At 38.4% G+C, this 15931-nt stretch overlaps 1 protein-coding gene across 5 annotated transcripts in view; it reads left to right on the forward strand.

The window, feature by feature from the left end:
• The window catches only part of glra1 (glycine receptor, alpha 1), a 172013-nt gene that overhangs the window by 124643 nt on the left and 31439 nt on the right, over positions 1-15931 (forward strand). For all 5 annotated transcript variants that reach the window (XM_047353665.1, XM_047353667.1, XM_047353666.1 and 2 more), the window contains 2 exons: positions 3655-3737; positions 5052-5189. In XM_047353665.1, the coding sequence (XP_047209621.1) occupies positions 3655-3737; positions 5052-5189 (221 nt within the window). The remainder of the gene's footprint in view (positions 1-3654; positions 3738-5051; positions 5190-15931) is intronic.

The following is a 15931-nucleotide window of genomic DNA, read 5'->3' on the forward strand; positions in this document are numbered from 1 at the left end:
ATGTTCTACAACCCAGTTGCCATAGCAACATAACGGGACAACTGTGCGTGAGCATTTTTTATTGCTTCTATAGTCTCGGTGGTTCTGGGTACACTTGATCTTAACTCTGACATTTTCAGTTATAAATATCCCATAAGTGAAGAGATGTAAGATGGACATTTTATAAAAAGTAATTCATTGAGACGTACGGGGACTTCAATTTAGGAGAGTTACACAAAGCTGAAAACACATAGAGAGTCATAATGACTCTAGTGTTAATTTATAAATGCTGTTTCAACAGCATTCTGTGTTTTTAAACACTCCTTACATGACACGATGTACTTGAGATGTTCTAAATGCTCAAAATAGGAGTTAAATACCTTGTTCAAAGCTGGGTTGATTAATGACCTGGCGGCACCAAAACACCTGACAGTGTTTTTAAACTGAGCTGGAAACTGTGTTTATAAAATCAGGCAGTTGTGAAAATAATAATGGAATGTATTGCTATGCATTTAACTATATGTAATGTTAAAACGCAGGACTTAACGAGGACTTTCTACTAGTGCTAATTAGATTTTTATTGATCACATTTTTATTTCTTTTGTTTTAAAATGGGTAGAATAAAAGTGAAGCTGAAAGCAGATTTAAACATGATGCTTGCAAGTTGCTGATTTTTATCAGCTCAGCTAAGAATATACAGATTTTATAGTACTATTTTAATTTTATTTAAAATTATGTGTGAGGTTTTTATGGGTTAAAACAAATTACTGAGTGTAAAGGTGAACGTTTGCCATCTGCAAAATAAAAAACAATTTGGTCCTGTTTGGAGATGAACTCAGCTTTCCAGGATTCCTGGCATTTGTTCAGTTTTCCTTTCAGCAAATACGTATTTTGTTTTACATATAAAAACTGATTGATGTTATGTTTTGTGACTTTCTTAAAATCCTCAAAGAAGGAGTTATATTACAAGTTAGGCTTACAAAAACCATGTAGATGTTTAATAGAAGTTTGTTTTTGCCTGTTTATTGGATTTGTTTCCGCTTTATAAATATTTTCACACATATTACTATTCAGTATTACTACATTACTGTTTAGTTTTGCTTTCTTTTTTCCAAACCTGATCTCTGTGGGTCTTTGGCTCCTAATGTTCAGTTTTCCACTTTTTCTGCCAAATCAGTTTTATTCCCAAGTCTTCTTTGTTTCGTCTGTTTTGCTTCATTAACTGTGGCCTATTTGCATTTAAATTAGAGAAATTTAAATTTGGTAAATGTTTCAGCAGGATGAGAATGGTTATTATAAATGTAAAATATTTAATACTCCTACTGTTGAAGTAAGTTTGTTTTTATCGTTTTAAAAACATCAGGATTTTCATTTTTGTAGGTTTCAAAATTAACAAAGAGCTTTAAAGGAAAGCAAGGAATCTAATTACCTTTTAATAATTTAATCAAGAGTGATTTAAAAATGATTTGATCTCCAGGAAGAGATTGTTTTTCTGGAACATTTTTCTTTCTTGGTTTCTTCCTCCCTCTCCTGTTTTCTGTGCATGGCGTCCTGTACAACCTTTCAGAGTTACAGCCTCCTTCAGCCAACAAACCTTCCAGCCTCCTTGTTGCTTTTACTGCAGCTGCTTGGGGCGGAAGAAAAAGCACAGCAGCAGCCGTGGTAATCTACTCAGTCCTGTTAGTATTCCAGCGGTGTCTCGGATCCGTTATCAACCTCGGCTTTCACCTTCCTGTCCAGGAGGAGCAGCAGGAAGATTGGTCCTTTATAAATGTCGTCAGAGCTCAGACGCACCTGGCGCTCCTGCTCTGCGCCTCTCATTTTTAAACTTGAAATCGTCAAAATGAGCCTCTCTGTTCATCAGCTCCATCTCAGAGGTCGAAGACAGCTAGGGATATTAAACCATCCTGGGGGGAAGAGAGACAACGGGGGTGATGTGAATGTTGTTTACCCTGTTTTTGATGTTTATCGCTCTAGAGAAGTCTGCATTGATGCCGCATTCTCCGCTGAGATGAAAGTGAACCCTCTGAGATTGGACAACCAGGTTTAGGAACAGGTGCTCAGCTGATATGTTGTTCAATTTGTGCAAGTTGGGTGTTATAGCAGAAGGGAAAATTTCAGGTATATGAGTTCTGAAATCAAATGGATTGTCTATTTTGGACTAAAAGGCCCCAAGTTTACCCAATATTTTCTCTATAAGCAGGCAGTAATGTAGGAAAGTCTATCAGACCTGCTTTGGCTATTCCATTCCAGACATTTCATTCCTTACAAGCTGAAAACCAATTTGATTCATGCCATGAAATAAAGTAGCTTAAATGTAAATTCTTTCTCACCGTCTGTCAGCTGTTTGCCTGCAGCTTAACTTGTGCAAAACGGCATTTCTTTTTCCAAATGACAAACTGACCTCTGCCAGAGAAAGCAGGAAATTATTTTCCACAATAAAACCCTTCTCATCCGCCCGTCTGCTCCACTGGCCACCTCTATTCCTTTGCCGGTCGTCTCTTAAACAGCAGAAGGAATAAAACCAGGACCAATCCATCTTCCAAAAATGAAAGTCTAAACATTGAGTCATCCCATCGCTTGTTCTGAAAATCATTCTTACCCTTGTCTCCTTTTTTTCCACACGTAAGCCTAGCATATCGTATTCACTTGACCGATAATAAATTTTTATGTAAACATAACTTATATGATTGATGATTTCAGTTAAAGGTTCAAACGTTTGGATTTATGAGCAGCGCTTCTTTTAGCTGCAAACAAGGCCAACTTGACTATAAAAACCTGAATAAATACATCTGTTTTCCAACAATTGTGATGCTACCAAAGAGAGGACCCACAGGATCAGAGGTCTATTGCGTTACAAGCTGTGGTAGATAAAAAAGGGCACATACTCTGTCAACATTAGGGGTTTATGTGTTGCAATGCAGAAGATAGGAAACCACTGAGGTAAACTTCTCTAGAAAGTGGGACATCTGTGCTTGCTACATCATGTGAGCATAACATGCTCAGCATCTTGTCAAGGATTTATAAGGATGTGCAGACGCGGCAGAGTTTATCTGGTACATCAGCCGGACGGGATGGGAGTGTTATCGCAGCGGGTGTCCAGTCGGAGAGGAACAAAAGGACTGAAAACGAGGAGTCGACTCAGCTTCTCCAAGCTATGACAGCCTAATGATGGCCAACTCTCTGCAGACATAGAAGTGGACCTGGAGAGTGGGTTTTTTTCTGGGTTAAATTATTCCTGTTGACTAGTTTGTTATGTTGAACAAAGTTCCAATTAGGTTTTGAAAATAATTTCCAGGTGTAATTAAGTATGAAAGAACATTTGTTTCCTGGTTCTTTTCCCAATTACCAGATGTTCTACTTTTATTAATAAACTCAAACACCAAAGTAATTTAACACAGATTTTTATATACTTATATATACTTTTTCAGATGTTCATTACCTTTTTCCTCCTTTTTGTTTTTACAGATTACCTTTTTAAGCTTTCCTAGAACCTACAGTTCATGTTCTGATTCCTAAGAACCCTTTAATTGTTTATTTTAAACTGAGCTCTGGGTAACTTATCCAAATGTCTGCAAAAAAGAAATAATGACAATTTCCCTGACAGGTTGAGGAAAACGAATAAATCAGATAACTGTTCTCACTTAAACTGTATTTGTTTGTTTCTGTGTGCAGAATAACTCTGATCCTTGCCTGTCCGATGGATTTGAAGAACTTCCCCATGGATGTCCAGACCTGCATCATGCAGCTGGAGAGCTGTGAGTATTCACATGCAGTGAAGCAGGGGCATCAGTCAGTCAAGCACTGTGATGACAGGTTGATAGATGTGGTGTAGAATTCTCTGCAGCCTTTTTTATTTTCTAAACGGACTGAGGCTGTCAATACATCTCTGAGAGCTCAGTGAATCTACACTGATCAACCACAACATGGAAACTGAGAGAGGTCAGTCTGCAGCCAAAACCTCGCCCAGAACCCTTCACTCACTGGGACACATCTAAAACACCTTTTCAGGTTCGGGCTGTGCCGACACTAGTCTGGGCTGGTGCTGGGGCGGCCTGCCTGTTTCCTGGGTCTGGTTGCCCTGCTGGGGTATCAGTACCTAGATCTGGGAGTACAGTGTGTGTGGGAAATTTGAGTGAGTGTACGAGGTCTATTGTTGCGTGTCTTTACGTTGGGTGTGTGGGTGTGAGTGAGTCAAATGTGGGGCCTATCTCCTCCCCGCCATAGACTCTGCCGATGGTTGGTGTCTCTGCCCGCTGTTGTATTGGTGGTTTTCAGTGTCCAGGGCTGGGTGCTTTGGTGTGTGCCGGCTCACTCCCGATGGCTGCTTGCTGGGGTCTGGACCCCTGGGCTCTGTCGGGCCTCTGCTCTCTCGGGTCTCTGGGTCCATGGCTGGATCTGCTCCTGCGTAGATCCTCTATTCTTTTCTCCTTCTCTCCTTTCTGCCCAACCTCTCTCTCTGTCTTGCTCCTTTTATTTCCCCTTTCCCCTTTTCGTTTCCGTCTACGTGTCCATTGCAATTGAAATAACCCCAAAACAGTTTCTAATACATTTTTTAAATGTATATATATATATATATATATATATATGCTCCACTTGTGAAAGTAAATCTGTTGGGATTCTTCTTGGCACTCAGACGACAATTCTGAGTACTGCTCTGCTGGACATGACACATAAAAAAATAAAATAAAAATAAATAAATAAAACACCTTACCTTAAAGATAATCAAAGGGCTGCAAAGAAGGAATGGTCCAATTTGAGCAGTATTTGGTCCACTTGGAGATCAGTGATCACTATTAGTAGTGAGTGTGAAAAAAATTTGCTTGTGCTGTGAAACTGTTTCTTTTCAACATCCCTTGTTAAGATTGTGATGGATAATTGGTGAAAAGATGTGGACTGTTCTTTTGGTAGTGAACACAGAAAAAAACAATTTTATTGTTTATATTGATTATGACTACAGGAGATAAACCTCTCACTGTGGCTCACCAGGTGCAGAAACAGCATCATCCTTGTCCTTATAAAATAATCTACAGGGTGGTGAAGACATTCTATCCCTCTTCTTTCTTCTACAGTCGGCTACACCATGAACGACCTAATCTTCGAGTGGGACGAGAAGGGAGCCGTGCAGGTGGCCGACGGCCTGACGTTACCTCAGTTTATACTCAAAGAGGAGAAGGATCTGCGTTACTGCACCAAGCACTACAACACAGGTAAGTGAGACACAAAGCTAATGATGGTTCTGTTTAAATATCTACATCCTCCTTTTCATATTCATTTATGAAAGGCACAAATCTGTTGAAAACCATTTTACATTATAGTGAAAATAACCAAGACGGTTTTTTAACATTCTTTCAGAATAAAGAGAGGGAAAATTCATAAAATAACAATTCAAAAAGACAAAAAAGATGTAAAAAATAAATGTATAAAGACTAGGATAAAATTAAGCTGAAATGATGAGAAGGATTACAAGACAAGTATGCAAAAATAAAGGAAAAATTAAAATACCGAATTTGATCTTGTTTGCAAAAAAAGAGTGAGAATAGAGCAGTAAAATTCTGTAATGGAGATGAATAAAAGGAGGATGGAGCAATTGATAGGGACAGACTGGGGGGCAGCGCCACGCTCTGTTTCTCTCTTCATGAGATGTGGCTAAAACCCATCTGTCCAGTCCAGCCCATGAGTCTGACACTGAGAAAATCCATCAGATACACAGATAACTATGTTTAAAAGCTGGCTGCGGAACAAGGACACAAAAAGGAGATCTCATTGGTGTGGTGGAGAGACATTGGTTCAGGTCCAAACAGACTGAACTGTTTCATTTCATGCTTTTTAAAATTCCTTTTCTGAATGCATGTTAACTGTTGTGTTTTCAGTGATTGTGTTTATGTATGTGCATTTAAACTGCCACTTGTGGAAAAATAAAGTTTTACTGAATTGAATTAAATGTCTTGTAAAAACATGAAATGCACATAGAACAACAGAAAAGATACAAATAAATTGAATGTACTTTTGAATGTTTTGCTTTTCTAACAGCAGACATGGATTAATATCTCATGGTCTGTCAAACGTATTCATTGGACTTCATTGCTTTGTTTTGTTTTAAAAACCCTCTGAAATTCTTGAAAGTTATTGAAGAAAGCTTTAAAGTTTCCAGGGAAGTTTGTCTGCTTTGAAGAACAACATAAGGAAATAAAGGCTGATTTAACACTTAAATTTCCATCTTGAATGCATTAGATGCAAACAAAACCACTTGTATAGGTGCATCTCAATACATTAGAATATCATTATAAAGTTTATTTTTGTTATTCTGTTCAAAAAGACCAAAAAAATAGTAAAAATATCATTTTATACAGTAATGTTATGTCATGGACTACACATTCATGGAGAAGCATGCAGACTTTATACTTGTCCTTCCACAGAACTATAAAGTTGTTATAGTTGTCCTTCCACACAGAAACCCCCGTTTAAAAGAAGCTCTCTGGAAAGTTGTGTGGAAGGAAAAGGTCTGAGACTTGAGAGGATTGTGAAGCAAAGCCCCTTAAGAGTTTGTGGGAGACTAACACTCAGGTATGGACTCCAGCTGGAGTCAGAGCTTCAAAAGCAACCACATACAGACACCCAGGACATGGGCTACAACTGTAACATTCCCTGTGTTAAGCCACTTCTGAACCACAAACAACGTTAGAGCTGTCTTGTGTGAGAAAATGGATTGAACTGTTGCTCACTCAACTAAAGTCTTTTTTTTCAGAAGAACATTGTCTTGTTTTTATTTGAAAGCCAGGGTCCCAGGGTTTGAAGGAACAGCAGAGAGGCACAGAATCCATGTTGCATGCAGTCCAGTGTGATGCTTCAACATTAAGTGATGATTTGGGGAACCATGTCATCTGCTGGTGTTTCTCCACTGTGTTTTATCACTTTCAGCATAGTCAACTACCAGGAGGTTTTAGAGCATTTCATGCTTCCCTCTGCTGACAAGCTTTATGGAGATCCTGATTTCATTTTCCAGCAGGACTTGGCACCGGCCTGCACTGCTACAAGTACCAATAATGACCATCACCGCGTTTGATTGGCCAGCAGCCTGATCTGACTAAAACCTCATTGGGAATCTATGATGTAGTGTTAAAACGAAGACAGGAAATACCAGACTCAACAATTTAATAATCAGATTTATGTAGGTAACTGTTTTAGTGTCTCCCTCATGGCTTTAAGGTTTCAAGTGTTTCTTTAACATCGGCATCTTTGATTTTCTTCTCCCACAATGACAATTTTACACAGAGCTACAAGGGTAAAACCTGAGCTCTTGGTTGAAAACTTGTCGTGTTTTTCTTCAATGTAGCAATAGCTTGGTAAAGAACATACAGAGCAGAGGGCAGTGGGAAGCAGCTCATTGGTAGGAGGTTGGTCGATAATACATTCAACAAGTATTTTGTTGACGTGAGGTTTTTGCTGTCACTGTAACAGAGCAGAGAGCTTGAATAATGTGTGTAGCCAAAACCCACCTAAAACCTTCATCGTTCCTTTGTTTCCTTTCACTGCGTCAGTGACATAAATTCTTCCAAAACAGTTTACTCCCATTTTGTTGCTCTTCTGCATCTCTGGCATCTCTTTTCAGGGCTGGTACTCTGTGGTCAGGCTGCTCCTCTGTGGCCGTTCGCTTTTTGTGTTTGTGTGAGTTAGCGTGCAGTGTTGAGTGTGTGCTAAGCTCACTGCTTCCTAATCAAGCATTAGGAGGGAATTAAGGTGTCGTTTTCCTCAGATTTATTAGCTGCAGTCTATTGTGAAACTGAGAAAGGGAGCCTTTTCCCCTGTATCCATCTCCCTCCTTCAATCTGCTAGAGATCATTTTCTTTTTATTTATTTCTATCTCCTCATGCACCTCCCAACACCTTCCTGCTATTATCCCCAACACACACACACACACACACACACACACACACACACACACACACATAGAAACCCCTGTTTGAAATACTAATTACAGTTTCTGCTGCATTGCAGGGAGCTTTTGTTCTGTGGCTGACTATACGTTTGGGCTGTAAAAAAAGATGTTAACACCTGAACGGATCAGAGACGTAATCCATTTTCTTGTGCATCACTTCTACATCCTTTGACATCTACTTGAGCTGAAGTACAAAATCTATCAACAGCGTGCACATTCCTTCAAGGTGTTTCCTAAACACAAGCTTTTTTTTTTTTTTCAAATAAAAATAAAAGTGAATTATAGCATAAAGCTTTCTTATAGAGCCTTTGCAGCTGATTTCAGTTATCGGCTCCACTCTTCTTTTTTATTGGATGCATACCAAGTAATTATTCTCAATAATCATATAATGTATTTTACTTGATTGTATTTGAATTGCGCAGTGTATTTTATTTCATTTTGATATATTTTGTGTCTTTTATTTTCTTTGCCTCAGAAGCACCTTAGGATTTGTTATCCTAAAAGGTGCTATATAAATAAACATTATTTAGCCTATTTTATTTTTATATTATTTTTTAAAATCATTTTATCACACAGAAAACATGTAATAATCTACACATATTTAAAATCATTTTAAATAAAGTAAAACATGAAAGGATTTACACTATTGTTCTAATAACCCTATTTTAAATGATAATACCAGCATTTTTTATTTTAGCTTTTGATGAGTTAATGGCTAGTGGGAACTCATTTAATTTCTAAACTCTGACATGAAAATAATTATGACCACGAAACAAAATAAATCAGGTTTTGGATGATGGAATAGAAAGCACTAGATAAAGTATTAAAACAGCCATATCAGCTTATTCTTTCTTTCTTTAACGTTTGGTACCACAATAAGTGTCTTTATTTCCCTTAAGTAACACAGTTTTGCCATGAAATGGTAGACACAGGCAAGCTAGTGCAATATTTCTCATCAAGTAATAATCAAAACGTTATGGGACGTACATTAGCACCAAAGGTTCAGTTGTGGACACTTAATAAGTTGACAAGGTAGACTGTTGAGAGTGAATTCCAACTTATATTTTCTTTTATTTGTTTATTGTGTAACCGGTTGTTTTTGTTGCAGCCTTATCTTGTAGAATACTTCTTTATCTTAACACAACTTTAAACAGAAAGCTGCCTTTACACAGTCTGTTTAAACCTCTCCTGCTGTGGAGGATAAATATGAATTTTAAAATATGCACAGACATGTTCGGAGTGCAGTGTGAAGTTGAGTAGACACATCCAGATCCGCCAATAGTGAGATAGGGGCTCTGCTGAATAATTTCAATCTTCTTATCAGATGGAAAATATGGACAGCACTTAAACGCTCCCAAGTGCATCACAGCTATAAATCAACCTTATGAACTCTCCTCCTCGCTCTCCGCTCCCTCCTTCTACCTTTTAATGTCTCCATGTTCCTCTCTTCCTTTGTCTCTCTTTGGTTTTCCCTGGAATCTGCTGCCTCTCGCATCCTCTCTGGACTTTAAGGGTTAACACTAACGGATGGGGTTACCCTTCACTGATCGTCTTTGATTAAATGGATTGTCAGCCATTCTGCTCTCTTGCTATCTTGCAGTTTATTATGGGGACCCAGTTGCTCATTACATTACCGAGAGAGACTGAGGGACTTTAGCTATGCAACAGCACTCCAATGTAAATAAGTCTGATCCAGTATAGGTTTTATTAAAATATCATTGCAGAGGTTCTTTATGCATATTGTTCAACTGTGAAACATCTACTTTGTCTTAAAAAAGCTGTAGCTGACAGGTTCTGTCATTTAAATGTTATCTAAAACACAATTAAGACAATTAAACCACAGGAAATAAATAATACAAAAATAATCAAAGGATTTTGACTTTCACGAAAGACAGAATGCTTCTAAGAAAATAAAACAACATTATGTATTAGACAGTACTTACATATATAAGGTGTAAATGCCTGGAAAGCAATGTTTAAAATCTGTTTAAGTTTTTTTTTTTTTTTTTTACTGTATAAGTTTTTTAACACCCCTGGAAAGTCTAACCTGCTGGATATGCTGGCTGTGTACTGGTTTAAGTTATTAAGTACCCTGTGTTTTTAGTTAAGCCTAAATCATTTTTTGTAAGTATTGTTAGGTCATATATTTAAATTATAAAAACAACTTAAAAGGTATAAGATTTGACCTGCTGTTCCTCTCAGAATTGCTGAATTGACTTTGTTTTACTTTTCCGTGTCTTCAAGTTATTCATTACACTTACTTTTGCTTCTTGACGTTTTTCCCTCACAGCAAAAGTATGTTTTTAGTTGCTTGCAACATAAAGGACTGAGGGCCTGATCTTGAAAAGGTTTGTGTGTACGAAACCGCATCCAAACTGCATCCAAAACCACATATAATAATGTCCCAATCGCGCAAATTCATAGGAGGATACGTAAATACCATACCCTACCATAAGCAATGCGATTTTCAAAGCCTGAAACGGTTTGCGGGCGCAAGTTTTGCGTGTGGATTTAGCACGTTTGAATTGCAAGTGTTAAATGGGATGCAAAAATGTCTGCTGTCACTTTGGCCAGAAGGAGGCAAAGATAGAATGACAGATGACAGGGAGAGAGAATCTTCTGTACATGTGCCAACAGATTTGTGTTGGCAAAAATAAAACACATTAAAAATAGATGAGACTAGAGGTTTTCTATGTAGAATTATGTAAGCTCTGATTTGAAGCCAATCACAAACAAAAGCCTTGATATTTCTCCTATGGTAAAACTCCTTGCAACACTTCATTCAACATTATTCCAGCGTAACATCGCTGCCAGTGATCATCTGCTGAACATGCGCAAACCTGATCATGGCAAAATGCGCACATAACTGATCAAACGCAAACAGCTTGTAATCACACAACATGCAAAAGACCCACTGTGCTTTTGTTGTTTATAATATAATTAATAGGAAAGAACTAAATACATTATAAGGCAGATTAAATCCTTCATTTGCAAACTGAATGCTGAAATCCCTTATTAGCAGGTGAAACATCGCCATTTTAAGGCAGCTTGTCCATGTGTTGACAAAGACAGCATATGCTATAACCGTTTCACTAAACAAAACACATTGCTGTATTGACAGTGTGTCATTGCAGGGCAATCGGAGCTGGATCAGTTTGATTACGTTGTTTAAATGTAAACATATGCCAGGGGAGGGTTTTGTTTATGCAGTTAAAAATTATTTTGTGTCACCAAAAAACTATTTAAATGATCAAACACGTTGTATATCACTACAATATTGGCATTACAAACAAAACAAATTTAATAAAATCGTTGGAAAATAATTTATTTTTACGTACATAAATGTTCAATTTCACTTTTTTGCAGGACAGTTATGTGATGCTATGTTTCAAAATTAGCAAAGCTATAACATAAAGATTGCCAACTCCTACAACAATCTATTTTTATGTTGCTAATATTACGTTCAGGCTGAAATATTGTGGCTGTTTATGATAAACTCCGGACTCTTCAAACATATACTCACAAAAAAACAACGGAAAATAATTAAAAGATCAAAGAAGACATATTAATTAACAGACATATTTGTCTTTTATATTGTTAATATTGATTGGCCAATTTGTTGCGAGTTATGTCGAGCAAGATATGAGAAATAATCTTGTCAGGGCAGATGACAGACCTGTTGTGAGTTGCACAACAAAAGTTAACTAACTGTAACAGTTCAGAAAAGCATGGGCCGAACGGAACAGAATTAAAAAATAAGCAACTGGAAGATTTATAATGCTGCAGCGTAACAATCCCTGCATATTTCTAGCAGCACTGGAGAGGATCTGTTTGCTTCCCCTCCTGTTCCAGCCAGTAGCACATGCAATTTCCTCATTTAAATAGGGCGGTCTCCACCTGTTTTACGCCTGCTATCCATTGCATGCGTAATCTTTGAAAACCGCACACAACACATCCACTTATTGCATGTGCAATTTATTTATAGTACACGCAAATTAGCACCCGCTATTTGGGATCTTTGAAGATCAGGCCCTAAATGGAGAGTAGTGCCATAGTACTTTATAGTTCCTAGTTTTTGACTTTAAACACATTTTAATTAACATCGGTCTTCATGACATTCCTAAATTTTATTAAACAAATTTGTGTTAATCTTAGGCCTTGTACACACGTAGCATGGTGTTTAAAAAAAATATCTCCCCTACATTGTTTTTAAAAATAATATCGTGAACACGTGAGGTTTTTCAGAAATGTTTTCATCTAAACCAACCCACAGAAATACGCCACAGATAGTACGCAAATAGTACCTCTGGCAAAATTCTTGCTGCTGATTGTCAAAACTGATTTGCTTTAATATTAATTTTTTTAATCTTTCTCTGGCCAAAAATTAGTCTCCTATTTTTGGCTGACTCTAGAAAGAAGTTTATAGGTGGTAAAATTATAGAGAGGATGTTTTCAATTATAATACATTCAGGAAATCAGTTGCATTCAGACAGAGAGCAGTAACCAAAAAAATAAATAAAAATTGCAAAGCTTTACAGCTGCTTGGTAGCATTTCTCATAGTTCTTCTGTTTCCCTTTCAGAATATCTGTTCCGGTATGTGATCCCATACTGACTTCATGTTGTTTAGATCAGAGCTCTTTGGGCTGCACTATCTGTTACACAACACTTTGTAGTTTTGGTAGCTGAAGAGGAATCTTTACTCAGTGTATTTTGGGTCAAAACTCTAAGGCTTCTGAAGAAACGGAGGTTTAGAAGGAGGTGAAATTCCTGACTTTGTTCCCTATGAGCACTGAGACAACAAAATGCTGTGAGCACAAGCATCAACCACTTCTTTAACCCTCAGAGCCTCAGGACTAGGAGTGCCTGTGGCAATCTGCAGCACAAAGACATAAAACACCTTTGTTTGTGCTGAAACAATTCACTCTACCTCTATAGCCTCCATTCTAAAAGAACTATTCATCAAAGTCAAGAGGTGACAGACCAGTAATTTCATTTTCTTGATATTAGCTTTGCTGTGTTATTCTCTGCAAACTGCATCTTTTCCAAATGAGGCGTTCATTCTGTAAAACAGCAAACCTAATGAAACTAAATTATTGGCCCCATTAATAGGAATATGATTGTGTAAATATTGTGAACTGTCATTTAAAAATAATAGCAAAATAAATAATTGTTTTATTAAAGCTGAACATGTGTTTAAAACAAAAGGAGTAGAGAAAAAATATGGTAAGTCATTATTGGAATTTTAATTAATAGATATATTTGGAGTAAAAAACAACAGATTTTAAGAATCTTACAGGATTTCTTTTTATGTCTTAAAGTAACTATTATCACTAAATGGATTAGGAATCACACATATTGGTCTAGGTTTCATTGTCAGTAGCCAAGTCATAAAATATGTTTTGTCTGTAGAGGTATAGTTGTTATTTTAGAAATTAAATATTGTAAGCTGGCTGTTTAAGGCTATTCTACAAAACAAAACCACATATTTTGAGGTGACCACTGTCCTAAAGAATCCTAATCTTGATACTGGCTCGATTTCTACCTATTTTTCTGTATCTAAGCTGTTTTGGTAAATTACAAGAAAATGTTTTTTGAAACCCAGCTCAGATCTTGGTTCTGCAGGTTAAAGATTTGTGGTCATTTAAAGACTGCCTTTCTAAAGAAGCACTTCATTGAGACTGCTTTAGTGAACATTTATAATGATCTTTTAATGGCTGCAATGGTTGAAATATATATTCCAATTTAAAAAAATGTTTTTGTCAAGAAATCCATTGTCAAGAAATCCATTCTGAGATTAACTTGAGAGATTTCCAGAGGCTGTTGTAACAGACTTTACGTCATCATCTATAGATGGTGGTGCCTTCTTTTGTGGGTGTGGCTCAAACCAGTGGCGGATGCTGGTCCTTCAAGGAGGGGAAGCTCAATTTCAAGATCGCTGATTCGCTGATTCGCTGATTCGCTCATTTCGTTGTCAATCAAAAAGGGATTCAGCCTTAGACAGATCATCCAACCATGCAGAAGCTGAGCGTCCGGGCCAGATGAGGCCAGCCCACTGCCCCATAGACCCCCAGAGACGCTGAGCGTCCGATGGGCGGGACAAAGGCCAGCATTTTTGCTTCGCTATTGAACTCACTGTTTAAAGCACTGTGAAGCTGCGGGAATGAGTGAGAAGAAAGCCGCGTCGTTACCTGTGATAAGAAGCTGATTCTGAACAAACGTTGAGCGCGTTGTAACGCATATTTAGTAAATGACATAACACACAACAGTATATATTTGATCACTTATTTTTTGACATTTTAGGGGAAGCTGAGCTTCCCTTGCAGTCTTAGAGCAATCACCACTGGCTCAAAATGCCTTTTTTGTTTTAGAAAAGTGTTGTGAAATGGAGTTTGAACGAAAATTCAACATGGAAAACTCACCATTACCTCCAGCTTCGTCTAATTACTCCTCCATGCGGCTCTGCTCCACCAATCAGCGTCAAGTCTGCATTTCTCCCCGGCCAATCATCCTTCAAGGCTCCGCTTTAAAAGATCTTTATCCATGGAACCCTCCGTTCTGCAGCTGAACTTTTATGTTCACCCACGTCATGTTCAACTTCAGTCTGACGATCTGGCCGCTCCTCGCGTTGTTTGCAACGGATCTTCGCCCTCCTTCCTCCTTTCTAGCTCACAGAACCACTCGCCTGGCCTCCCGCTTTGGCGTCCATTCTCCCAGTCCAGATTGTGCTGCATGTCTCCCGACTCCGATCTGGATTTATCCCGCCTCGCTCAGCTCTCCGCGCTCCTGCTGCAGCATGATTCTCTCCTTCCACCTCCTCCACCTTCCACCTCATCCAGAACTGCCCTAAAATCCTCCTGCCAAGTGTCGCCAAGGTTGATCTCCTCCATCCTGGCTCCTGCTGCACATTCCTGCCTGTTTTCTGCATGCAGCTTTTCCTCTGATCCTCGTCTCTCAAACCGATCCTCCCGCACCTCAAGCTTCAACATCTTCTTCTACTCCAGTCATCCTTCAATCTTCTCCGCTTCATGCATATCGTCCATGGATTCTCACCAGCGTTCCATTCATCTCACTCACCATCTCCGGAGTTTGCCTCCAACTTGGCTACGTCAGCTTCCTCTTCTCCGCTCTACTGGCACCCAGCCCGCTCCTCAGCCCCTCCCACCAGGCGTTCACCTCGCTAACGTCCGGCCTAGCTTGCCTCTAGGTGAGATGCATCACTCTATTTTGTTTTCCGTCCCTTTCTCAACCTTCAGCTACATTCAGGCATTCAGTGTTTCTCATTTCTCTTTTTCGCTCAGGCAGATTCTATGCTACCACACATTCTACGTCCCACTTAGATTCTGCTGGGGAGGAGCATTAATTTACTCTCCAGAATAAGAAATCACCGTTCACGTTGTCAACAAGATGATTAAATCTTTAACACTCATCGTAGTTTGCTGCTCTTTTATTAGTTTAAAGAAGGGCTTCATGTTTATATTTTGGAGTTCTACTCCAACAACAGTTGGAGATATTTAAGTTGTAGGACCGCTTGGACAGTCAGTTTTCTCAGTCCAAATCTAAGGAACTGGACAAGAGAGTGTCTAATTTAAGGGTTCACTCATTGTTGGCTCACACAGCAAACCAGTTTGGACTTTGGTTCATACAGCTTTCAGAGTTCCTCAGGTTCGATCTCCACACAAAGCTCTTAGTGTGACTGAAGAGTCACTTATAATGCAAGGCTTTAGTAGTGTGAAGATATAACCATCAGCTTTTGCAAATATTATTTTCTCCACTCAATCCGCATAAGACAAACTGATTTGAGATTGATTAGTTATTCTGTCTGGCTGAATTCCTCATTCATATTCATATTATTGGCAGGTTTTAACTCTAACATCTCATTTATGTTGGGAATCTGCGACATTGTAGGAAGCCATATTTGCTCAGTTGAGCAGATCTATCTCTGTGTCTTTTAGAATGGTGGCACTTGCAAAATTAGGTTTGCACATTTAGTAGCTGCTAACAGTGTTGTGCAT

The sequence above is a fragment of the Girardinichthys multiradiatus genome, chromosome 23, assembly GCF_021462225.1.
Source record: "Girardinichthys multiradiatus isolate DD_20200921_A chromosome 23, DD_fGirMul_XY1, whole genome shotgun sequence".
Lineage (NCBI taxonomy): Eukaryota > Metazoa > Chordata > Actinopteri > Cyprinodontiformes > Goodeidae > Girardinichthys > Girardinichthys multiradiatus.